This window comes from Aythya fuligula, chromosome 15 (assembly GCF_009819795.1).
Source record: "Aythya fuligula isolate bAytFul2 chromosome 15, bAytFul2.pri, whole genome shotgun sequence".
Lineage (NCBI taxonomy): Eukaryota > Metazoa > Chordata > Aves > Anseriformes > Anatidae > Aythya > Aythya fuligula.
Window position 1 is genome coordinate 8990456 of NC_045573.1, and position 27070 is coordinate 9017525.

Genomic DNA, 27070 nt, shown 5'->3' on the forward strand with positions numbered 1-27070 from the left:
TAATTATTTATTTTCAATCCAGCATTTGGTATTGGCTTGAGGTATGGGGCTTTATCTGCCCCAGAAGTGAATCTGCCCACTGGCTCACAGTAACCTATTTGGGTTTAATGAAACAGGTACTATACAGTAAATGCGTGACAACTCATTAGCATCACTCCAGCTGGGAGATCACCGTGGAAACTTTGCCATGAATATAAACTCAAATGTGAAAATGAAATTGCTTTGGCTTTTTCCCTGCACCTCTCTGTGCTCCTAGGAGCTGTGTGTGATCACACCCGGCACGAGCGCTTTGCACAGGCTTTGCACAGCACCAGTGGGTGGGAAAGGGAGATGATGGAGATGCAGATCCAGCCTCTACTGAATTTGCTGTGTTTTCATGGGAACTGAAATATACTTGGTAGCTCGGGTGAGTCTGAGAACTGCTGGCTAAACAGCCTGGATTATGCCTGTTGTTTGCTTCTGCCTCTCCAGTCCCTGTGCAGGGGACCTGGACACTGAGCCTCTGAACTGCTCTTTAACTCAGGCTGCTGAAAGCAGACAGTGAGAAAGCCCCGTTCCAGTGTATAGTCACTGCTAGTGATCTTCTAGTCATCTTCTCCCTGTTCTGTCTCCTCCACGTTACACTCCCTTTCTGTCTTGGCACGATGCAGTCCTGGGGCAGCCTGATGGTCCTTGGCAGCTCCCTCATGTCCTTACAGTGAGCACGGGGTTCTTGGCTTTAACACACTCAGCCATATGGTGAGAAACCCCGAAATCGCCAGTTAGAAGAAGAAAAGAGAATCTGGCTGTGAGGGACGTAGGGGGAAGGAGACAGTGGTGGACCAAATGAAGCTGAACCTGATTTCTCCAAATGAGTTACCTGGCAAATTCACATAGTTCATGTGCTCCACCCCCTCTTTTTTCCCCTTCTTTCTCCATTATCCCCAACCAAGCAAACACTTGAAGGCACTCGAGCCAGAAGGGTCTGCTGAAAGGCAAAACTGATCCCTGACAGAACTCAGAGAAACAGGCCCAGGTTTGGATGCCTGGTAGAGAAAGAGGAGCAAGAAAGAACAGATGATATTGGACTCCAAACCTCCCACTGAAATAGCTTTGGGAGGCTCGCTTACTGTGGAGACATCCCAAACCTCCAAGTGTGCTCAAAAACACCATATAAGAACTGATCTCTGATCTTTTATAGATCTAGCTTTTGTAAAGGGCAATGAGTCCCTGTTTTTAAACAATTCACATTCTGTCAGTTATGCACATCTGGACATAATATCACAGAAAAAAAAAACGTCCCTGATTTCCCTCCTTGGTTTTACTTGCATGCACAGACTCTAGGCCAAAATTAATAAATAAATGGGAATAAAAAATGAGTAAACTAGCTGCATATGCTGTTTTTATTAACTGCTAAATGAAGTGTCTTTGCTGGTAGCTGTCCCAGAATTAATTTTTTTATTTCAAACTGTAATCATGAATTTTAAGAGTCATGATACAGGAATGAACACGTTTCAGTTTACTTAACAGAGGAGAAAGTTGCTCCCTTCATGATGCTGAGAAATTATGAGCAACTTTACCTTGTGCTCTGTGCTGAAATCATGTAGATATGCAGTGGTTTGGCAAATACAGTGATAGTTGTCATGTTCTTGCTCTCCAGATACAAGAGTTTAGTGGCAGCTGTCAGATCTGTGCAAACATTTTTTAGAATGACACATTATGCACAAAACACAGATTTTTATGTATGTAACTACGTGGACTCCAGTTTCTATGTCTGGTGTATATGAGGCAGACTGGGCCTAATCATGGTGAAACAAATAAAGCAAAGTGGTATGAAAAAAGCTGCTGGAGTAACAAGTTACCTATAAGGGAGACCTTTCTAACAAGAGCTATACAGCTTTTTAATATTATTATTATTATTTGGGGGTGAAAGAAGATGTTGGGGAGAACAACATGCTAAACCAAGCCCTACTAAAGCATACTCCTCTCTTCTGCTGACAGCTCCCAGCTAAGTCTGATGTGTGTTTTATTTTCAGTGTTAGGACAAGACAATAATACTACTCCTTCATTTTAGGAGATTTCGTCAGCTTTCACATTGTCTACAACAGTAACAGAAATTATTCTTTTAGAAGTTCTAATTCTTCTGTCATACTCTCACAATGCCTTTATTTGGCAGAGAAAAATCTATTTAAGTAATAAAGTGGTGACAAACTGACAAAAGCTGGAAATCAAAGCTAAATGACAATTGCCAGCACAGAGCACAATAGTGTCACTCAGACAGAAAGCCTTAAAACAAACAAACAAAACACCCAAAAATTTGCATTGTAAATATAATTCTAACAGGAGGGGAGTGTCACTATCTGCCCTGTAATTCATTTTCTCCTTTACCTCCATACCTCAGACACATGGAGATTATGCACCCCAACATCAGTAGCAAATCACTGCTGAGGGTTTTTCCCTAGATAATATTGTTCCCAAGCTCTGTATTTCATTCCTATAGCAGATTCTCATTGCCATGTGAATGAATAGGGCTCTTTAACAACAAATATGAGCCAGATCTTCTCCTGGTCAACTGATGTGCCAACTTTTTCTTTGTTATATGTGGCAATACGGAGTGGCTCCATAGTATCAGTGGAATTATCTGAGACTCAAGAGTTTGGACCAAAGACACTTTTCGCTTTACACCATTAAGTGTGGACTCCCAGTTGAAGTCTGAGACACACTCAACTTTCCACTGCATTCTCCCATTGTATCAGAAAGCAGCTGCTGGCTGTGTGCCACATTTTCAATCCAATTTATGCCTTAACTGTTAAATTAGCAAGGAACATGGAATTCATTATTTACGGGAGACAAGTCAGTAACAGCTGTGCTTAGAAGTAGGTTGCCTCAAACTTAAAAAACTTATTTCTCCTACACATGGTGTTCCTTCAAAATGTATCACTGTCTATTACCTAATAACAGCAGCAGGTTGTCCGTGGTTTAGTTTCTGCTTAAGAAATGATGCCACCAAATGTTAGAAGAAGAAATCAGTAAGTTAGCTGTTCTGGTGAGAAATGTGTAGAATCAGACTCCTGTTGAGCAAGATAAGGGCTGCATTAGCTCTCAGGAGTTGTCTGGTGGTGTTTGCATTACAGAAGCAGCACGTTATGCTGGAAGGTAAATGCCTGACTCAGTTTATTTGCTGCCTTGTCAGGAAGAAGAACTTCTGAAAACTTAATAGGATCATTCATGTATCTAGCAACTTTAAGATGTCTAAAGTTATGAATATTAATATTAGGCAGATGGAAGCACTCGAGCATGTTAAGCAGAAGGGTAAAGATATTCCTAGCAACAAACTTGTTTTGATCTTAGTGAATAAGAAAACAGGTGTGGCTACAAAATGTTCTCTCTTCTCACAGCCCAAGGTGCTTGGTACTGGCTGAAGAGCCAGGCACTCAAATGACGCAGGGGCTGGAGGTCTGCATATGCTGGCAGCCCAAGGATGGCTCAGTGCTGCTGCTGCAGGGACGAAAACATTTTCTTTCAAAAAATGAAGCCTGGGTCTGATACTGCACCTACCAGGACTGCTGCATTTATAGGTATTTCTGTAACACGAGTGTTTGGCATGTACACAGCAGTTTTTGGCAGGTATCAGGCAAAAGTGAGTGCCTGGACTTGACAACCTGTCAGGTAGCTCCGGCCGAGGGTAATTCTGACTAATCCAGGATTTCATATATTAAAGTTGTTTATCATTAAACACACAGACTTTGTCAAGATAGCAGTTGAAACATCTGTAACTCTTTATGAGCAAATGCAAATGCAAAGCTTCAGAGAAAGGTCCATTTTTCTTCCTATTTCTAAGTGATGGCTTTTATGATTACTGAGAGTCTGAACTTCTCTGCATTTTGAACTGTGCGTATTTTACAGATATAAATAGCTTTTTGTTCAAAGTGGCTGTGCTTTACAGACTGGATACAGACACTTTCGCCTGTCTTGGTGCAATAAATTCTTCTGATTTACTATTTATAATATTCCCTTATTTTCCCTGTTTCCAATGCAGTGCTACTTCATTTTTACCAACAGCATTTACAGTGAATACAGACACAGTAACTGTATTATTCCTCTACCAAATAATAAAACTTACCTTGTTTGATAGGCTGCCGATTTGAGAAGGTGAGAGGAGTGACGAGGAATTTGGTTTCAGCTACCTGTACCCAGTGGTGTAGAATTTTTATTGTCCAGACACCGGGTCGCAGGGGCAAATTCAAAGGTGGTTTGTAGTGAGTATATTCGGCACTGGATTCAATAAGAATATCATACGTTGCTGCTATTACATTGACTGGATCCACCCAAATGACAGTAACGGTGACGTTGGGGCCCTTCCCCCATTTCTGCATGCCAACTGGCTCATCTGTTGGCCCAAGGAGTCCTCCAAAGTTGCGGAAAAGCCTTTCCTTGGCGTCCCACTCGGTGCCGATCTGAAATCAGAGACCACATTGCTGCTGACATCATCTCTGCAAGCATCTGAGACCCTTGTGTCACATGAGGTCTCTCCGGACACACAAATCGTATTTCTCAAATGACATTCACAAGGGATACAAATATGACGTAAACTTGAAATTGAGGCTTTTTAGTTTTTTTTGTCCATTTGCCCACTTCTGATTGATATAGATGTTTTTCCATGGTAAGAGTGGCGTCACCAGTTACAGCAGCTCTCCTCACATGGAAGTAGTCCATGAAGAACCAAGCCTAGTGACTGGACACAGACATAGCAGTGCATATGACCCTCATCTGCTGTGTCAGCAACATGTATAATACACGTTAGAGGCAGCTACCCAGCTACTGCTAAGAGCAAGGAAGAGCATTTGCTGCCTTAGGACAAATCACATTGGGTCCTTTGCTACAACATATACGTGAGATGCTGCTTCCTTGCACCCCCTTCCTCCCTGATGCGGGAGGTTATTTCCGGTAAATTCTTTCCTTACTGTCAAAACAGTGATGTTGTTTTTTATTTATTCTCTAACTAACAGTAAAGCAGCTGATTCACAATCTAGTGTAAATATTTAATAGACCTTTCCTTTTCCTAGCAGCTTTCATATTTCAATGTTCTTTATAAGAATTTTAATCGTTCACCCATAACCCATGTGACGATACAAATTTACAAGCTGTTGCCATTAAACACTTGTACACTACTGAAAAAACACATCTGTAAACAGATAGCACAAAAACATAGAAAATTGGCCATCTTAGGCCAACTGAAAGATTTTATTTATTTATTTATTTATTTTAAACTATTTTAGCACTGTATCTAGCATGTGCTTATGAGGTTGAATGTTAACAGACCAGTTCCATAAATTCTTCAAAAGAAAACAGAGTGGACCACAGGACTGAAGGTTGCCTATTGCTTTTGGACAAAGTACCCATCATCTTCCTTGTCCCATGAGGTCCCGATCCTGTGACCTCAAATCAAAAGTAATCAGTATCAAAAAAGATTTTTGAGTGACCTCATTTAAAGGAAAGAGCAGAACCCCTTGCCTCCTTTTGGAAAGCAGACATCCGATGTCGTTCCTTGGAGAATCATACCGATGTCTTCAGCAGCCTGGTACCAAAATTTCTCATAGCCCTTCGGGTGTTCTTTGGCGTTAATTTCCAATCAGCACAGATGACCTATGAGTTGACTTATTCCCTACACAGAAACCACTGGAGTCTCTTAAGTGATCTCTGGAGTACTGGGCACAGAAAGACAGGATCCTCTCTTTCAGCATATGAGGATATTAAAGATGTCCCCAGTGCCCTTGTCCCTAATCTTCACCTCCCGTGGGGCATGGGGAGACGCTGGACTCTGCTTTCCTTGAAGCATGACAAACAATTGTGGCCAATTTGCTTCAAAGCTCTTTTTGCTAGATTTCACCTTAATTGTTGAGAATAACTGGTCCCAACATAATGCCCAAATCCCCCAGACCTGGAAAATGTAACACTTACCTGATGTCAGCTACCACTGATCTCTACACGGGAAGCTGTCCAGTTCCCAGTCCCTTTTAGACCAATCACTGTGGTTGGCAGACAAATTACAGGAGGACTACTAGCAGAAAGCCACAAGGCCAGTGGAATAAAAACCTAACATCCCAAATCCATCTGTCATTATATGAATTGCTCCTATAGGACTATGACACTGCAGAGTAAGAGACAAAATGAGCCTTCTGCTACTCTGCAATCAGCACGGCAGAATGGCTGGTATTTCGGAGGTGTTTCACCTAGCACGCCAGCTAATCCAACTAGACAGCATAGCCCAGTTATCAGACCCAAGCATCGACTGCCGTGAGGAGCTGTCAGTGCGAACTCTCCAGACAAGACTGACTGAGCTTATGGAAATAAGCTCGGAAAGGAAATTTCCTGATCAGATCTTATTACCTACTCCACTGACCCTCACTGAGTGTGGCCGTATCACACCTAATGGAGCTCAGGAGACCTGGAGATGATAAAGCCACAACACGTGCAACAAATGCGCACCCTCTTGGGGAAAAGAAAACCCTGTAAGGAACAGCTCTTTGTGCCGCACCCAGTATTTATTACTGAAATATACCCAGTATTTCTTACCTTTAAGAAAGATGACTTCATCCTCCAGAATTAAACATGCTAAAGGCTTCCTTACCAATCCCAATAATGTTCAAAGCAATAAATGGCATCAGGCCTAGCTAAGCAGAAGATTGTGTCTCATCTATGAATACTGCAGCCCCTCTAAAGCAAGGCTGATCACAAACCTCAAGAGAAAGGGAATAATGTTATTCAACTCCTGCTATCTCGAGATTTTCTAGAGACACTGAAGAAATTCAAGCTAGAACAACTTTTAGGAAGTACTGCCAGCCTTCGTCTTTGAGAATGATTTTCCACCAGCAGAGAGACGCCTGCCTTCTGTGAGAAGAAACTCCACACAGATCTATCCTCACCAGCATCAAACAGCGGTGTTAGTCCCAAGAAGGGAGCTGGGGCAGGGAGTCCACATTCTCAGTGGCTGCTACTGATTTCAAACAGGTCTGTTCAGCTGCAACCCCAAAAGAAAAAGTTGAAGGATGTGGCAGGAGCACCCCTGCCATCTCACGGAGGGCCACAGGACACTAGAGGAAGGAAAGGCAGGGAGCTTCACCATCTATTTACAGGGCCTGCCCTTTATTACCAGTTGTTTTCTCATGCTGCGCAGCTTGCAGGACAAGCTGGTTTTAGAAGCACAGTATTTTAAAAGGAATTTTACTTAACGCACTATTCAGAGGTTTATACCTCTTCTCTTGAACTTTACACAGCTGAGTCCCTGGTACTGAATTGTCTGATTTTACAGGCCAAAAGATACTACAGTCCTATAATATTTTTCATAGCCCCTTAAAACATTTTAAGTAGGCTTTCACTTTCAAATGGAATGCACAAAGTACGGGCTGGAATCGAGCAGTAATGAACAACTGATAAAATACGAAGGGATGTGGCAGAGAAGCCAACATTTTCCACATCATTATTTTAATCACCATTATTCTGGGCTTCAAGAGCAGACACTGAGCACGGGGTATGCTTGGAAAGCTGGAACTCGCTCACTGGCTTAAAACTCCTGTTTCTATCTCTGTTCAGTCCCAAGATAAAATTTTCCCAAGATAAATTATGCCTTGATTATGGGTTTGTGTCTCATTGCTCACCACAAACAGGACCATTAGGTTCACACAATGCACACTAATTGCCTGCCACCTAGTTTATTTTATTCTCTGTGATGAATCACAAGTCTTAACAAGCCCAGAAATGAACTTTGTGTTCCACTGATATACTCTGAGCTGAGACTAGTGCTCTACAGCGAATCAATCTTCTGTTTTCCATGTAGCAGTTATCATGGATCCAGACTAACAGGATACATAGTGTGAGCATTATGTGCAAGCCAATGTTAGGAGATGTGGGAACTTCTAAAAGAAAAGGAGATAATGATTGGAAATCTTCTCTCTTGGATTTCCTGTAATGTCATTTTATTTTCTCAGCCCAAGAATGAGTGCAGAAGCCTTGTGCAGTTCAAACAGTTATTAACCCCAGTGGCCTGTTAGGAAGCCCAGCCAGCTAATTTTTTGAGGTGACCTTTATGGGACGTATGGTGAAAAACCCTGGCCAAGATGGTAAATGTGAGAAGCAAAGCCAAGGAGCAGAGTGCAAGAAGGGCTGACTCCTGCTCGGAGAGACCCTATCATCTCTGCTGCCATTGTGGTTGTGTCTCAGCATCACAAATACACCCAGGAGCATGTTCAGTGTATTTGTGCTTTTCCTGGTTGGTCTCACTGGCGTGAGCTGGGAGAGGGAAAAAGCTCCCAGCCCAAACACCTCCATTCCATTTTAAATTTCTGCCAGATTATAGGATAAAATTTGTTGAAAAAAACACAGCAGTTTTATGTCTCAATAAGCTCAAATCCTAAGTTTCTTTTCTGGTGTTTAACCTGCTAAACATTGGTGCCCTCATCTTAGCCGAACAGCTAAATTTGCTTTACACTTGCTGGACTTTGACAAGGAAGTGGCATTTTAATTAGCAGCAGCAGCAGAGAGGCTTTCCAGCCATACTGAAGCTGAAGAGGTTAATGCTGGATTTATACCAGGGTATCTGAGAGAATAATTTGGCTCAGAGGCAGAGATGACTGCAGGCCAAGGGAAGGGAGAAAGTAAAATAAACAATTAAGAAAAAATTAAATGATTGACTTTGCACCTCCTGGTCTTTTAAAATATGAATCATCTATGAAAGGAGGGGACCATTCATGAGTTTAGGCGAGAAAAAATAATGAAAACAAGTAAGCAGCCACCAAAACTGTTTTCACAGATTTTAAATGGAAGAAAACATTTCCTCAGCCTGAAAAAAGCTGAGAGGTGATTAAATCCTCCCCATGCTTTGCACTCACACAGCGTCGCTGCAGCAGCAGACCACACAGGGCTGTCTGCAGACCAGCCGTGGTCCATGAGGCCATGAGGACTGGCTCATTAGCCTGGTGGGATTCGGGCATCCTCCCTGCAAGACACCACGCTCGGCAGAGCTGTGAGCACAGCACAGCAGCAAGCAAAGCAACCAACATGCTGCTGCTGTTTCATCAGGGGAGACTGATGCTGGGCACTGCTGCTCCAGGACATCTGTGGGCCAGGCTCGTGGCTGCTGCAGGGCTCGTTTGGGGAAAAAAGGTTTGGTTCTAATGCCCTGGGAAAAGGGGGAACCGGGCAAGTGGCCAGTGAGTAAATTCTGATCCCGTGATTGCGTCCTCCCTACACCTGAAACAAAGTCAGATGTAATCTTTCTAAATACTTTTATTCGAGTTCTAAAATACTGAGATAATGTATTTGGTTTGATCATGCAATTAGAAAAAACTCTTCCTGCTGCCAGCCCAGTTGCTTTCGAAAGAAAGACTCAGAGCAGGCATCAGGCTGAAGGCGAGATTAAAAGTATCAAATAAACAGCAGAAGTACTCCTACAAATCACAAGAATTAAAGCCTGTATGATCATTTATCACTGCATGAAATGGCAAGTCTACCATCAGACACACTGATAAACGAAACACACCTTCCATCCATCTCTTTAATGGCACATTAATGTCATGGATTTGCCATGCACACCAAAACACTGAATCCTACCTAGGCATTTCTTAATTGCCCAAGAAGACGGTAATTTATGGACTTGGCCATAATGACTGGAACGCATTTGTTCAATCAATTTTGTGCCTTAATTGAAATTTGTGGCTTAACAAGAAAAATCACGAAATTAACTGCTCAGACAGTTGTATCTTTAAAACAGAACACAGATGTCAGGTCCTATTAGTGGTCAACTTTCCTGATGTATTTTAGGGTACACTTTTTACAGTGTATGTCAGATGCGGAGACAACTCCCTACAAGAAATAACAGGATTTGTGGGAAATCTCATCCACTGCTGTGATAATTTTCTCTTTCATGTTACAGTATCAATATTATACTCATATGTGGCACTGCTGCCTATCACTAGCTTTATGTATGTTTTTTTTTTTCCCCCCAGCATATTCTTGAGAGGAATGCTTACCACATCCCTGTTCACATCCGGAGCTGCAGAAACATCACATTTTTCAGCTCCCACGTATCTTTCACAGCAGTCGTAACAATCACAATCACAAAACTTTTAAGTTTCTGAGCCCCTTTTACAACAGTAAACACCTTCAGTTTGTCAGCAAGGAATGAGAATATTCAGGGTAACGTAAGAAGTGAGGGTTCACCGCAGTATTGCCTTTAAAAAAGAAGCTGTGCACTACACTGCAGAGCCACTCTGAGCTAAAAATTACATGGAAATATGATTTCCAAAGGCTGCTGAGCTAGCATGCAATCGTTTGGGTGGCTATGAATACTCACCTCTGAGAACTGTAACCTTCCAAAATCGCTGGGTGGACTTGCGATCTTGAAGACTTTCTTTGGCATTACCCACGTTTCCAAAGTCTCTAGTTTGCTGACAGCCAGGTTGGTGGCATGGTGTTTAATTAGGAAACCTTGGAAACGGTCAGCAAGGAAGTAAAGGTGGACGGAAACTGGGTGGCCCATGGGATAGTATCTGTAAAACAGCACATGCACACGCCCATTGGTTACACACGAGAGACATGAAATCTCCGCTTACTTGGAGATAATGGCTTAAGAAGCATTCATTTTAACTAGAAAATTCACCACTGTACGTTAAGAGATTTCAAATGTGTTCATGACTCATTACCTAATATTCTTAGGCTGTTCTGATTACCCTAAAACATAGAAGTTACTAAGAATATAAACTCATTCAGAAGCTACCCAGAGCTTTAAGCTCCTTAGGAGATACCTCCACATGCCAGAAAACTCCCCTCCCTTACTAACTGGGTAAAAAAGTGGGTAAAAAGTGCCACCCATAGATATACATTAATAGGTTGTTTACAAGGATAAATGATGTTCAAGAAATGTATTTATTGCTCTGAATCAGCGTTCTTTTTTTCTGCCCTCACCAGGGTTAGTCCCCGATGGTACCTGATGATGGGACAGCAGCAGGCTGGGGACAGCAGAGGGTGCTGCGAGGCTGGGCGAGGGCGAGCTGATGCCCCACACCGTGCTGTGCCAATAAATCTGGTCTCCAGCTCATGCCCCAGGGGCAGCGCTCTGCAGGGTTGCACAGCAGTGGTGGACACTAGGATCCAGTACCCGTATTTTAGGGAATGGACTTCATGTTCCTTAAAGATTTGAGATGGAAATTGCCATTTTTTTACATTTTTTTTTTACTTTCTCATAATTAAAAAGAAACGGGAGAAAAAAGGTCAAACACAAAGGAAAAACCTCTAATTGGAATACTTGGGAGCCTTCTCTTATGGTTTGGATTTTAGAGACCATGTAGTCATTGACTCAAATAATTAAAACTTGTGGTCAATTGTCTGCTGTAATCTTAGAAAGAATTGTGATGATGTATGTGTGCACATATGGATGAAAAAACAACTTAAAATATGTTCATGGCTCTGAAATCGAGTAATTTGCTACTCACAGCCCTGACGTTAATTGTCAATCAGGTGTGCTTCCAACACATTTAGAACCAACCAGTATCAAACCTTCCCAGTCAAGTCAGCTAAGACTGACCCCTTATGCTAGTTATTATAGCCCAAGACACTAGCAGGAAGAGAGCTAACCAAGAATGACTTCCCATTACCAGACACCAGCAACACCCAGAAGGAAGTCTCTAGAGCCTAAGAAATAAAGATAACAAGACGGGGTACAAACGGGGCAGCACTGAAGGACTGAGGAAGAGCACAGCAAAGCTATGCAGCCAATATCAGCAACAATCTGACTTCTGTGCAGAGCACTAAGGCCTCCTGTTTTATATATGCGCAGCAGCAAATATTTACAATATTCTTGAAATAGTCTGAGTAAATTGTCTCTTGGCAGCAGTGAGTAAAAACATCTAGAGATGGAGAGAAATAAATTAAATCTCAATCGCACATTAGCATTGCTTCCACTGAAGATGCTGATATGCAATCTAATTTGGTACCAGAGCAGTCTGCAGGGGGCACATCTTTTTGACGCTGTGAGCTAGCCCTTGTTAGAAAAGTGTGCAAGGCAGCTTCTCTTACAGAAGTCTCCTGGGCAGCTGTGGGAGGCAGCATGGGATTGACTCCAAATGTGATGTGAAGCGGTCGAGGCTTTCCTCGCAGTGCCTGCAGCAGTGTGAAATGAGCTGGGGTTGTGACTGCAATATCAGCTAACTTCCTGCTGCTGCGGGCCCTAACAGCACAGGGAATATTGTCAAGGTGCTCAGCCCAAATATATTCCTGCTGTTACTGCTTTAGAGACATGCAAAATTACGGGAGGGCAGGAGTAAGTGCATATATGCACACGTGGAAAGACAACAGAGTATCCAGAGAGAAAAGATGTGAATCATAAACCTGAGGGTTACCCATTTTTCTGTGATTTAAACTGGACATTGATGCTTTGAGGGGGCTTAGGTAGGTATGAAAATGAAGCCTCCGCTAGCTATCACTGCTTGCAGTTGTTCCTTGCACTGTTTTGTGAGGCTGCAGCCCACTGTAAAGGAGCTTCGCTTTATCCTGGAGACAGCTGCAGTCAGTGGGGGATGATGCGACTTCCCTATATATAATCTGAGCAAGCTTGAAAAGCACCTTGAGTTCCTGTGCAGTGAAAAGCTCCCCAGAAATGAAAATGATTATTGATATAAATCATCATCGGAACACCACCAAAAGGAATAAGCACAGAAGTAATTGTTAAATTATTTCAGTGCTGGTTATACAGAGCTCTCATCCTTGCTGCTGCCTTCACTCTGCAGGACAAATGACCCCAGGACTTCTTTTGGTCTGCCTTTATTTCATGTAAGGAAGTCAGGCTACTAGTGATTATTTATATCTAATTGTTATTGATCATTTATTGCTTTGCACTGGTAACCTTTACTGGCAAGGCTGTAATAGGAATCTGGACCACTTAGTGCCACATCTTTCTAAATAGGACATTGCTCAGCACTTCCATGACTAGGTAAGAAGGTCACGGCGCATTCAGTTCCTTAAAGAACACAAGAAGAGGGGCCAACTCTATCTGTCAAAACACAAGGACTCTCTTCCATGCTTGCTGACTTAGGCTGTATGTGTTTTCCATTAAGATTACAAAAGGCAGGGTCCCAAAAATACGCTCTGAAGAAGGAATTAAGAGACTGTAATGTAAGACTTTAAAAGAAGAACCCTCTCAGCTTTAAATCTAAACAGCTTCAGATGTGTTTGCAGGCAGCAAGCATCCACCATGAGGTGAGTCTTTTCTGTTGAAGTCTAAAACCAGGAATTCTTCCTTCAAAACCGTTTTATACTGAACTCTTATTTGCTAGACTTACATATTTTAAATTCATTTTTCACGTAAGTTTTTTTTTTTTTCTCCTCCAGTAAGGGCCTTTATTTGCTATATATATGTATATATTTATATATACATACACTTTATTTATTTGATGTTAATGGATCCCACCTGTTGCAAGATTTTTGGCACAGACAGCTGCAGGAAGCAAGCAGCAAACCCAGCTTGAGCAAGTAGTTCTCTGTGCACCCAGGGGAGCAAACAAGCAAGGGCCATTAACCAGCCTGGTTTAGATTAATTCTGAAATCCTGTCCTGTGCTTTTCGTAAGCATAATAGAGGTGAACATGACCTCTGCTGCAATCACACGGAGGGTTTAGGAGCTGTGGGTATAATACACTCACTGAAATTAATAAAGAAAACGCAGCAGTGGGGGCAGCAGCACCCAACTGGATTCTGTCAGTCTTCATCAGGCTGCAAAGGAGCTCCTTAAAAGTGCAGAAAACAGGTCACATAACGTCAGCCCTGACTAACCAACAGTTTATTACAGGCATAAATACTCCTAGAAATAAGCGCTTTACTCTTGCAGCTGCCTGGCCCTGCTTGTTGCGCTCTGAGCCAGGACATCCAAGTGGATGAACCTCCTCCAGCATCCTGCAGTCCAGCCTGCCTCCTCAGAAACACCCAGAAAAAAGACAGAATGACCCAAACTAACCGGCAGCTGTTGTCTCCAGCAGTGTGAAATGAAGTCTCTGCTCTCCGCAGGCCCAGGCGGGAGAATGCGTGGTACATGGTGAGCGCGACGTCGCTGAGGGTGTGCACGCCATCGGGCTCGTCGTACACGTTCTCCCAGTACGACCGGAGGCCGGGGGTGCCAGACGGGTAGTTGCCATACAGGTAATAGTCCAGCTGGCCAATTATCTCCTGATTGACCACAGCTTCAAATTTGCGGGCAAAGAAAGTCGGCCTGGCAGTCTGCTGTGGGGATACAAAAGGAAAAGACACCAGAGTGAGCTCCCATTTTCAGTCACGACACTGTCCTAAGCAATAGGTTGGAGCTGAGGGCATGAAGAGAACTTCCCCACAGCCAAAGGTGACGTAAACAGTGACCATGGTGAGATTCAGATACAGACTATGCAATTCCTTGGTGAAAATGGTTCTGCTCTGCTGCAGAAATGCAGAGCCCTGCCCTCCCTGCAAGCCTCTCCTGTGGAGAACAGGTGGCCATGATGTGAGGCCTACGTGTGTGCAGCCAGCCCGACGCCTCCATGTAGGCTGGCCCTACACAAATGCTCTGCCCTGGGCTAAGCGTCACCCTTTCAGAATAAATTCCTTTGCAAACAGGAATAAGGCTCACAATGCCCACCAAGGATGCTGAATCAGATCAGACCAACAGAGAAGCCCAGCAGAGGTCTTCATACCAGCCAGTAGGCTTCAGGTGCCCTTACTGGGAAGTTCTCCATCAGTGAGGCTTAGGGGAGACGACGCTGAGGTTTTGAGAGAACATACTGCTGTTGTGTGAAAACCCAACTGAATGGGGTGATTACAGCAGTCTCTGTAGCTCTCCTTGATATATTGTCATTGCAGACAACCTTATCTTCCTGATTTTTCAGGCAGTACTGCATTCAAATGAGGGGAAAATGCTAAATCATTTTAGGACATGAAAATGAAGGCAAATTAGATGTTACGGCTGTTGCTAATATGTAGGATATGGTAAAAATCGTGTTAAATAAAACGGGCAGTTTAAGGAAAACCATGGGTTGCACTGTTACTCTTCTGATAGGAAAGGATCCTTTGTTACTTGGACATGGGATTTTAGAGCACTGTACATTGTTTATTGGTTTGAAAAACATTTTTGGAAGAAAAATGAATTGAGTGTGACAAGTAGCCATTTAAAACATCAGAAATTCAACATTTTTCATATCTATCTCTTATGATGCATTTTATCCCTTCTGTTTGAGGACAGACAGAACAAATAACACACAACTCCATCATTTGCGTCATCCAATTAAATGGTTCAAGTGGGTCAGTTGTTTTGAAATAATGCCTAGGATAACCCTGGAAGTCAACTCGCATTAAGGTAAGGTGAACTTTTAAAACTCAGTCACAATTCCTCAATCACTTTACAAACTACTCTGCAGGCACATACTCTCACAGGGAAGAGACTATTTACAGCAGAATAGCTAATGCAATGTGCGAACATGTCTCAGTGAAAACAAAGCTGTAGGAGGTTATTTAGACAGAGCTAATGCTGGTGAATAAAACAGGGCAGGGCTCATCCTCTGCTCTTGAGGACAAGTGGTGTGATGCAGCTTGCATCCATACTGCTTGGACTGTTCCCTATGGACAGAGGGGCCTCATTTACCTGCGCTGGCTGTAGGGAACAACCCCGGCCCTTTCTCCTGAGCCATGCTTGGGCATTGCTAGTTGGCATGGGTCACAAATATGCCACAGAGAATGCTAACATTTAAACAGTGTGGATTACTGTGTGTCAGTTCTTAGCCCATGGCCTGGTCTTGCTTTGTTTATTGGTGTAAATACAATAAAAATGGCTGCTGTAACTCAAGACGAAATATGGTGCTTTCACCTGACTAGTGACACAGACACAAATTTCTTTCACGTCTGGTTTCAAAAGCAGTTATCCTCATAGCCCACAGAGATACCAGCATTACCACACAGCTTGGGTTCTTTCCCTGATGTCCATTTTTGCATATTTGCAGAAAAAAAAGTCACTTGAAGCAATGCTCATTTTATTTATCTTAGTGCATGAATGCCTTGTTTCTCTCCTCAGAACGAATTCTCTAAGCCAGACACTACCCTTAATTCAAGAGCCTTCTCCAGCCCTTCTTCGGCACCTGCCTCAGCCAGGTCTGATGGCTAGCTTTTAGGGAAGCAACACAAACATCTGGATATCAAGACTGTGAGACAGCAGCTCTATTATTCCCAAATACCTGGTTAGCAGGAACCAGTATAATTTTGAAAAAAAAAATCTGTGCAAGAAATTTAAGATAACTGTCATGGCAGAAGACAACATTACTTTTTCTCTGCAGGTGCTAACCACATTGTGCCAGGAGCCACCTCCTGCTGCCTTGCTCTGGAAGGCTTTCCACATGCAGGAGGGACGGGGAAGGCTCTCTCTGTGTCAGCCTGGAGACCCTGCAGCACTGGAACATGTCATTAGGCAGGCAGGCAGCAAAGCATCCTGTGGGCACGGGGCTCAGAAGAGGCAGAGCAGCATTTTGCCTCTATGGATTTGTTGCTATGGTGGTAACAGGATTCTGGGAGAGAGGCCACCTGCGGCTGAGGCTTCTCAGCTTCTGACCGATCCCATAGAGATTTTTGGTCTGCACTTGACACAATTGCAGGTACACTACTGGTTTATACACTACTCAGAACCCATCAGCTTTTCAAAGTGCTTTGTTTTGCCTTGCTAGTGTTTGGGCATGGGTTCTGAGATGCCAAGGAGTTCAAAAGTGCCTGAGACGGTTGAAAATTCTTTTCAGGATGTTCGTTTTTACTCTGAGGCGGCACACACTGTGGGCTCTCTGATCTCCTCCTCTGCAGCTTGCTTTGTGCCTCTGTGGGAACTGCTGGCAAGCCCTCTGGTGCGGTGTGTTCATCTGAGGGGCTCTCTTATCGTGCAAGTGTCACAAGTTGCCTTTACATCTATTCTAATGCTGATCTTTCCCTTGCTGCTCAGCTTGCCCGATTGTTTTCTGAAATGTTGTTGTGGGTTGTTTTCCCAGCTCAGAGCAGGTCAGCCTTTGCAGACTTGCAGAAGCATTTTAAGGCTTGCCATTTATTGTGTGCTGGAGATTTTCCTGGGATCAGAGTCTGGGACAGCAGAGCCTCTCTTAGATCACATCTCATTTGCTCTTTTTGTGAGCGCCCGTGTCACTGACTTCACTCGTGTCTGGTAGGCAGCACAGTACAATAAAGAAATGGTCTCTGTTTTGAAGCAGTCATCATTTTTGTGCTGTAGGGTAACACATTCCCCATCCCACACAAAGCCTGAACAAATATGCTTTATGCAGGGAACCTCAAGGAGCTGTAAGGACAGAACTGCAGATCTGGTGACCTTGAAACAAGCAGTCATTCATTCTTAACAGAGGATACACAGGCCAGATACAGTCTGGAGAGCCACTGCTCCCCTGAGCACAAGGATTTGCTCTCATGTCTGTCTTGAGGAAATCGTATCACAAAGGAACCGATTAAACTTTTTGAGGCAGTCCTGCCAAGCCTGGTTGACTAGCAGGCACTCATTTTTAAGCCTTATTCCAAAGACAAAAAAAAACACTTCTACATAATGAAAGCCATGACATTCATAAAATCACAAAAGCACCTGAGCTGGAACTTCAAAAACCAAACCAAACTGCTACAGTATGAGGTGTGTCAAACTTCCCTCCTTTCTAGCACAGCAGATCCACCAATGCCAGATCCACCAGTCCAAAGAGCCTGCCCACTTGGGACCTTGCCACACAGCAGTCAAGGGTTAAAATACAGAAGAACAGATTTGTCATTCTCCTAAAGTGAAGATGAGAGCATCCTCACAACTCTTTCTCCACCTTGCTCGATGGGGTGGAAGCTTCCGTTCCTACAACCTGCTGCAGCCAAGTAGCTGGATTGCTCTCCACACCCTGGCAGAGGTGGAAAACCTACTTTGTGGGTACCAGAGAAGAGAACAGTTCAGTTACCTGGAATCTGTGGAAGTCTGCTGGTTTGAAGTCATTAGGTGAACAGCCACACCAGTCAACAATGTGCTTGTACTGACACTTGCAGCCAAGTTTACGATTCCAGTTTGTGATGCGCAGATTGTTGTCCACCATGGAGTCACAGTATGGGCTATTTTCCAGAACAGTGTGAAAGAAGGACTGCAAGAAAACAGATCAGATCAGTGCATTCACGCCTTTGGACTTTCTTTCCTATGGGCCTGAAGCTAATGCAGGTGACTTACTTTCTCTCAGAATGCGAGAATTACTGAGCTCTACCATTTTGCCATGTACGAAGAGCACTCCACACATACACATTCTATTGAGCCTGAAAAATCCCAGCACACTACACACAGACACCCTCAAACTGTAATAACATACAGTTGAGGCCATTCCACAATAACATAGCACAGAATAATCATACTTCTGAAATGACCAGCTTTGGGCATCGGGATCCAAAGGGCTCCAGGAAAGGCATCAGTGCTAGCAATTACTTTACTTTTATTTCAGCTGTAAGAGCAGTTCTTAGAAACTCCCATTTTTTCTCTTTGTAACTTAGTCCTAATGGTCTAACAGATTTAGGACTATTTTCCTGAGCAATGTATTGATGATAAATCTCAAGTTGTTTCCGAAGACAATTCTCAAACCACAGCCACCACCCTGGTAACTACGCAAAATGGTCTCAGCTCCTGTGTGGGTCTATGCATCTTCCAGCACTCTGAAACCACTGCTAGTTGAATGGCCTTGTACTGAAATACACAGTTCACCCCAGGCATCAGAAGGACATTCTGCCTCCTGCAATTACAGCTGAAATCATAAGTCTTTATTTGCTGACTCAAGGCACGAAGGAATTCCTATTGGGCTATCCTAATTATATCTCCGTAGTATCAGCTATTACATAAATCATGAGTAATGGGGACTGATATAGCAGGTTAACAGGTCAGTGAAGGCAGGGTGATTTTAAGAAGCTAGCCATGTATCTTGCAAAGAAAATCTTGTAGAGAGAAGCTATGGAATAAGATCAAATTTAGCTCTGCAAGAGATAATTTTAGGAGCAGTGACTTCTCTTTAAAATCAGTAATAGCAAGATCTATAAATAACCAGCAAAACACTAGCATGGCTGGCCCCCAAATAATCCCCCTACCCTTTTTAATGTTAAATGACAGCTCAGTGAATACGGATTTTATGCTTGAACTGTGTGGTTAAACCCATAAAGGCATCCATTCTCATTCAAGCGAGAGGAAGAAGAAAAAAAAACCCTACCCAATTACCCATTGCCCTGTGTCCTTTCATAATGATACAGAAATTTTTCCTAGATAATGGATGAAAAGGTTATCGGAGTTGAGAGAAAAGGTGATTTTTAACAGAAATGGGATTAAAGCAAGATTATTCAACGTGTGTGTGGAATAATAAACTCCTATCATAAGATGACAATCGCTGCACTCCACTGCAAGCTAATAAGCCTAAATTTGCAAGATTGGTCTCATCAATCCCTCAGAATGTTCAGGGGCTGCTAGCAAGGATGAAAGCTGTCATTTTAAAGGCAGTCACAGGGTCTCGTTGGGATGGCTGCATGCTACGTACCCTGGGAGCAGAGCTTGACACGCCAGGGCAGCGCTGTACCTGCCGGGCAGGTGTAGCACAGCCTGCAGGGCTCCAGGCTCTGTTAGGAGAAACCACGTCTCCCTGACAAACTGCTGCATGCCAGACAAAAACCCATCCTGGTGTGCGCTCCTGTCTGCACCACATGTAGCCAAACAATTCCTGAGTGATCTAAATGGCTTGTGATGATGCCTTCTAGCTGAGTTTTGAACAGAACAATAAACCTCTGTTGGTAGAATTCTTATTCTTACATGAAAGGGATGGGTAATAGGACAGCTACTTATGAAGACAATTCACCAGGTCTAATAGCCTGCAAAGGCTTTGCAGAGGAACAATTCGCAAGTAAATGGCAGCCAGATTTTTGGTTGTTCAGTAATTGATTAATAGGCTCAAAAGTATAAAACAAAGCCACTCGTTGGAAAGATGTCCCACTAACAAAGAAATTGACTGAACAACTGCAGAAGTAGTTCTAACACTAAAGGGCTTACTCATCACGAGAGTCAAATTTTCATCACCAACAGCAGGATGATTCCAAGCCCACTGAAATCAGGCAAAATCCTCTGATTTCCACACACGGGTCAGGGCCCGGCCCTTAGTGTGAAGCGCAGCCTTTACTCAGCTGAGTTTAAGAGGGGCTTACGGCTTAAGAGGGGCTTGAGAGGGACCACTGAGGTGCTTGTCCCCCTGTACTTGGCTCTGGCGAGGCTGCACCTCGAGTGCTGTGTTCAGCTTTGGGTCCCTCACTACAAGGAGGACATGGAGGCCTTGGAACATGTCCAGAAGCTGGAAAAGGTCCTGGAGCACAAGTCCTGTGAGGAGGGGCTGAGGGAGCTGGGGGGGTTGGTCTGGAGAAGAGGAGGTTCAGGGGAGACCTCATTGCTCTCTGCAACTACCTGAAAGGAAGGTGTGGGGAGCTGGGGGTTGGCCTCTTCTCATGGGTAATCAGTGATAGGACCAGAGGGAACGGCCTCAAGGTGTGCCAGGGGATGTTTAGGTTGGAAATGAGGAGACATTTCCTCTCATAAAGAGCGGTCAGGCACAGGGATGGGTTGCCCAGGGAGGTGGTGGAGTCACTGTCCCTGGGGGTGTTCAAGGAAAGGTTGGACGTGGTGCTTGGGGACATGGCCTAGTGGGTGATGTTGGTGCTGGGGGATGGCTGAACCAGGTGATCTTGGGGGGCTTTTCCAACCATTATGATTCTAGGATTCTGTGATCTCTGGGACAAGCACAAAAGTTGCAGTTTTGAAAACAGAAGGATTGCTCTGAATTCACATACCTCAGCAGGCAGCAATGTGTAAGAATAAAACCTCTTCATCTTTGTTACAAGATCATCGTTGGAAAAAGTCACGTACTCCACAAACTTTCTGTTGAGAAGAAACCAGTCCGACCCTCCATCGACAGCGATTCCCTCTGGGATCTTCCGGTCCCCCAGGCGCCACATGTGTGTATCGCACTCCAGGAAAAGCCGATCCAGCCCCTGTTTTCGAATAAATCTGAGGGAGTACAAAACCAGCCATTAGAAGTTAATTTGTGTTTTGTTATCAGCACCAGCTCTATAAATAAAGAAGCTACTTTCTCAAACAATAAAAGGATAGAGAGGTCACTTGTTTATATGTCTGCTCTACTCACAAATAACACAGAGAGGTTTAATAAATGATTAATAATTTATACATTCAGTTGTAGGGGCAAAGATCAACAGAATGCTTTTAAACGTCATTTACACCTTCTGTTGTTTTAAGACAAAACTGTGCAAATTACAGAGCCCTGCGGTGTGAAAATCTGTAATGTTCATTAACTCTTTACACCGGAAAACCTCCATAATGTAAAAAGGAACGAAACCCAACCTGTGTGATAGGCTTCTGCCTCAAAATAAACATGTAATTTTTGAAAAACAGCAAACTCTACAGGAAGGCAAAATGACCAATTACCTTCTATGTTATTATTCCATGAATTCTTCTACTGGGGTATAGTTAATTAGGAAGAAATACAATTGCATTGCTCTTTGCTGTAGAATGAGTATGTTCGCTCCATTTTCAAGTCTATAGGGAATGTTTTGTTTACTGCTGAACCATGAATACGAGGAGCAACTGCAGAACTGTAGTGTTATGGAAATGAATTATTTGAGACCAATATAACAAGAATAAAGAGTTGGGAAATCAATCTGTGTTTGCAAACACGTTGGACTAGATGCCCACACATGCTTGGGGACCGTCTGATACAGGTTTCTATTTGTTATTCCATTTTCAGAATAATTTCCCCAAAAGGGAAGCAGGACAGCCATGAATTAGCACACATTTACGCATGGGGACTGAGTGCATTAATAACAGCAAGTTGCTGTACTGAATACATCCCACGTGTTCCGAGGAGTAAGAAACGCCAGCTAACCAGGCTGTTTGTAGTAACGAACATGCACAAGCTAATGGGCCAAGACCGCAGGTCTCACCGGATTTAAGACTGCTGGCTAACAGAAGCTGCAGAACCTACTGAGAAAAGCACAGCATAAGAAGTTTATTTCCTTCTGGGCTGCGCACAGATGGTGTGAGACCAGCTTCACCCTGCCCCATGCTGCACTGGCAGAAGAAGCAGCCCCCCAGCACCTGCCCTTGGAGCCACTGCTGCTGGGGCAGCACACTGCCTTGCCCGAACAATACTGAGCTACACCAGCTGTGGTACTGGGCTTCTCAGAAATGTTTTAGGGTTAGGAAGTCAAGAAAACATTTAAATGGTCCTTAAACATGTGCAGCCCAAGGAAGGAGAAATGAAGCAAAAGCTAAGGAACACCAAACCTTTCTGGACTGCTACATCTGGGAACAGGAGCATCTGCCCACCTTGTATGCTGACTCCCTAAAGTTTCATTCCATACCAATCAAAGAACCGAGAAGAAGTTATAAAACAGTGCGTATTAATTTTCAAAAGGACCACAAATGACTTCAGGGTCTATGTCCTGCTGATAGCTCTGTCCCTCTTCTCACAGTATGAGAAGAATAGCTCCTCTGTTAACACAACAGTGCCGAGAATGTGCAGACGTGAGCAGCAGAATTTTTCTTTCCATGAACAAGTTTCTAATTTCATGTTCCATTATGAAGGATAATAGAAAAGTCTTGCAATTTTAATGCAGTGCTCTGGAATGTAATCTTCAAATTCAATATTTATGCAGTTATCTCCAAATCAAATATTAATGTGCCTGAAAGTTTGGTCATTTATTTATTTCCTTCAAAACTAAGTGCTCATTTGACTTAATTATTTTAAGAAAATAATGGAATTTTATTGACCATATTGAAACAGGAACTCAAAGTTTTTTTCCATGAAGTCATTTCTTCCAGCTGCTATCATCCCGTATTCTCATTTTCAAACAGAAGGTTTTCTGATTGCAACAGAACCCCGCAAACTACAAGAACTCCTGACCATTTCAAAAACCCTCAACATACAAACCACCTCAGCCTACATTACACGATCCCCAAAAGCTCAGTTATACAACTTCAGCTTTACTGTCCGAAATTGGCAATGGAAGAGTATGGCCACTTTCAAAGCAGGATGTCTAGTCTCTCACAGCTTCATGTTTTCGATAATAGTCAACAGGCTCCTTTTTTGCATACATTTCTTGCACACAGTTCTATGATTTTTTGGGTTAATGGCTAGGACAAGCAAATCTTGGCATACAGAGTGAAGAAAGACAATCCCTGTGAGCACAAGATTTTTCACAATAAATCTCAGTCCCCAATTCTGTACAACAAGGTTCTTGGAAGAAAACTAAATGCACTTTCCAACCATTTCTCCTCCAGCAAGCCAGCACAGCCCAACTGACGAGCAGCAATACCTCTGGGGACCTGCAAACTGCAACTCTTTTGCTAATGCTTCTTGAAGCCTTCCTAGGAACATCACATCAGGCTCTAAGTAGCAGTATCCAAATAGGAAGCAGCACTTCTCAGAAGGCTCACTGTTCCTTGGCCTGCTTCACACACGGTTATTAGACCTAAACAGTGTAACATGCTAGCATAGCAAATGGTTTTGATTTATCTGTGAAGCTCTCTATTGGGCACTTGCTCGTTACCCATTTATGTTTCTTGGGAACCAACAGGACCTGGTGTATTTTAGATCTGCCAGAAGCTGAATGGTCCTGCCTGAGGATGCAGCAGGTTGTCCTAGCGAGCCTAGGCTGTACTGCTGGCACGCAGAGCTGAACTGCATACCCAAATGGAAGAGGTGGATGAGGCATTCTTTTTTCTCCAGACTCTCTTCTTGGATGATCAGTGTTACTAGCTGCTCTGGCAATAGCAATTTTGGCACTCAGGGAAGCAAGAACTTACTCTAAGCATACTGGATATTACCTGAGGGAAAGCAAAAGGTGCTATCTGTATGCTGTGTAAGCCCTGTCAAGAAATCAAAACCCCTCAAACACTACAAACAGTTCATAAAGATCCTTGACTAGCCATCCAACAATGCTTGCAGCAGCCATCTCTGAGAAGGTGAGCAGATGGAGGTCAAAAGCATGACCGCATGACCTCCTTTGTTTCTAGTCTAATGCTGTATTTCATTAGTTTCTTGTTATGCTCAATATAATACTGAAACTACTTTTTATGAAGGCATGCCAAGCTTCAGAAAGAGCAATGAAATGCAAAGATGGTGATTTTCCCCTTATCTCTTTCTTAGGTTTTGTAGGACACCTAGCAGGGAACTCCTGAATTAACGTTAAAAAAAAGAACACAATAGTATTAGCAATAGCATGTCATTAATCTTAGTCAACGTGGACAACTTCTGATGCTTTCTGAAATCCTGAATTTCAGGTAATACTGGCATACCTCTGACAACTGTAATTGTACTTGCCAGGGCAATGACATATAATTGTATCAACATATGGTTAGCCAAATGCAATGGAGATTGCCATCAGATGAAGACACTTGACCTTTCTCCTGATCTAAGGCAAACAACAGGAGGAAAATAATGATGATATCAAAAGAGAGTCAACCAGGAGAAACTAAAATTAAAATAAAACCAGGGTTAAGAAAAAGAATTTTATTTTACATTAAGACCACAGAATGCTCCATCTAAGACATGTTATTCTTTTAATTTTATTAACTCTGCATCAAAAGCCTCTAACTGTGAGGTCGCATTGCACTTTCAAGTAACCAGCAAGCAGAGCGTAACATCACTGCATCTTGCCAGCATGCAGTGAGTTCACCAGCCAGGCAGCTACGGATCTGAGCGGTGTTGTTTCTGCCCTAACGGTCTCAGGATTTACAAGATTCCAGATAAATATTTTTAGTTTAAAAAACAACAACAACACAAAACAAACAAACAAAAAAAGCACTTTTTGCAGCCCATGGTCTGTTACCCTGAGTATAGCTTGTTAACTGTCCAGACAGCTCACGATGGCAATGTATCTTAGGAAACTCCTCTTATTTTGCTGTCTATTTAAATATTTATAAATGCATTTCAGATGAGACTCTAGGATTGTATAACACATGGTGCATTTGTAAGGCATTTAACACACACTCCTATAACACGAATATAAACACACAGCTCAGCTCTTGCAGTATGTTTCACTGCTAATAAATACTGCTGCAGTTACCTACTATCAGCAAAGATATCGCTATCAACTATCGCCCTTTTGAAGAGTTTTCTCCAAGTGATACTGCGTGCTGCAGCGACGCTGAGACCCCCACTACTGGATGCTCACACTGTAAGATCTTAAGAGTCCTGCTGCTTTTTATTTTCCAAAGTCTATGAATGAGTAACACTTGCTTAAGCACCAGAAGCAATCAGGTTGCAACACCTTCCTTATCAGCAAAGGTTTTGGTCTAGAAAGAATATGCTATTAAGTCAAAAAGGTTCTTCCTGTATGTTTCTTGTTTCTGGCCTCTTGCCTAGAAAACTTCCTGCCAAGGTTTTGCTGTTCACCAGGTGTACCTACCGAGACCTCACTACCATTACTCTCTGCACTAGAATAAGAACTATGAACAAAAGCTACCAATACATCAGCAAAACAATTCATCACAGGTCTGAAGTCAATGTCCAAGCAAGGAAGGACCTGCAGTGCTTGAAGCTCAACTCATACCATGACAGTATTCTTGTTCATGTCTGTGGACAAACTCTGCACGTTGCTCTGACCGTATCTACTCCTCTTTCAACTCCCTTTAGACAAACATTTGAAGACGTCAGATATATTTGGTGGGAAAAGTCAAGTAAATATTTCTATAGCTATACGTTCATGAGTGACTGCTTGCTGTCAGTGTTTGCACAGCCTCCTTGGAAACTCTTAGTGGAGCCAATCCGTCAGGGAGCATAAAACAGTAACTTGCAATTGAGGTGACCAGGTAGAAAGCACAGAACAGTAATTTGACAGTCCTGGGGGCAACGCTTGCAACAAACAATTTGTGAGCAATCTCTAGGCTACAATATATCTCCATAAACCAATCACTGAATATTTCTTTGTAACAAGCAAGTTCATAAAATCCAAATCTGCACAGAGCAGTCTCATTCCCTCCCCAGAGATCCTGGTCTCCATTGCAGACATGAAGAAATTCCAGCCAACTGAGACACAACCCTGAGTTCACCCCATTTCCATGAGTAACTGTTCCACAAAGGGTTACACAGTACTCAAAAAATCTGAAATAATTAACAGCTGGGTATTTAAGCACAGTGTCCACACACTGCCAGAGAAGCATCTGCTTTCCTAAAAATGTGGTCTTGCAGCATGTTTCACTCTTTTGGTTGTGCTCAATACCTCCAGGGCTAACCCCCCACCTCCCAAAATGGAGTTGAACCAAAAAGGGGAATAATGTTAAAAAGCAGTAGTACCTAATTTGTCTGTCAAGATTAGGAATAATTCCTCCTGGTACAACTGGCAATTGGGTGTGCAGGAAGTACATAATTCAGAATGCCTGCTGTTTGAGAAGGGTAGGAAAAAACTCTTGGTATAGAAAAAATAGATGGAAGAAAAGAGCAGGGGAAATAAAACACATAACCCACTCTCCAGTGTGCTTAAATTGCGGCATCCTGAATACAAATGTTACGAGGTGAAAAGCAGAATTACTTCTTATCTTTCTTTAATTCTCTCACTCTGAAGAAAATATTATGAACACAATAGTACCCTAACAATCCCTTAAGCTTTAATGCCACTACACAAACATACATAAACAAAATTATAAAGACTGGATTTGCTTTAGTAAGACTGGACTTATTTCACATGCATAAGCCAAACCTGTAAGCAAGCACACAAACCGAAATGCTTTTGGTAGTTTTGCCCACAGTGCTAAATGCTCAGAAGTTGACTAGGCAAATAGGGGAAATATTGCTTTTCTTAATACCATCACTATCAGTCATTTGTCTCTCTGTGTCCTACAGCACGAGCACTGCACTGTGTGGAGCAGCACCAGCACAGACTTTGGGAGGACCGGGGTCCAGTTCAGAGCAGAGAACAGAGGTGACACAGCCAAGGAAAAGAAGGCAGCGCTACGAGATGCAGTTAGTGACATTACTCCCTGCCAGTTC

General features: G+C 43.0%; 1 protein-coding gene across 2 annotated transcripts in view; it reads right to left on the bottom strand.

Annotated features, from left to right (window-relative positions):
- XYLT1 (xylosyltransferase 1) overlaps nt 1-27070 on the bottom strand; it is a 185059-nt gene that overhangs the window by 6411 nt on the left and 151578 nt on the right. For both annotated transcript variants that reach the window (XM_032197440.1, XM_032197442.1), the window contains exons 6-10: nt 20856-21072; nt 17963-18139; nt 13984-14246; nt 10331-10526; nt 4103-4436 (exon numbers count right to left, since the gene is read on the bottom strand). In XM_032197440.1, coding sequence (XP_032053331.1) covers nt 4103-4436; nt 10331-10526; nt 13984-14246; nt 17963-18139; nt 20856-21072 — 1187 coding nt within the window. The remainder of the gene's footprint in view (nt 1-4102; nt 4437-10330; nt 10527-13983; nt 14247-17962; nt 18140-20855; nt 21073-27070) is intronic.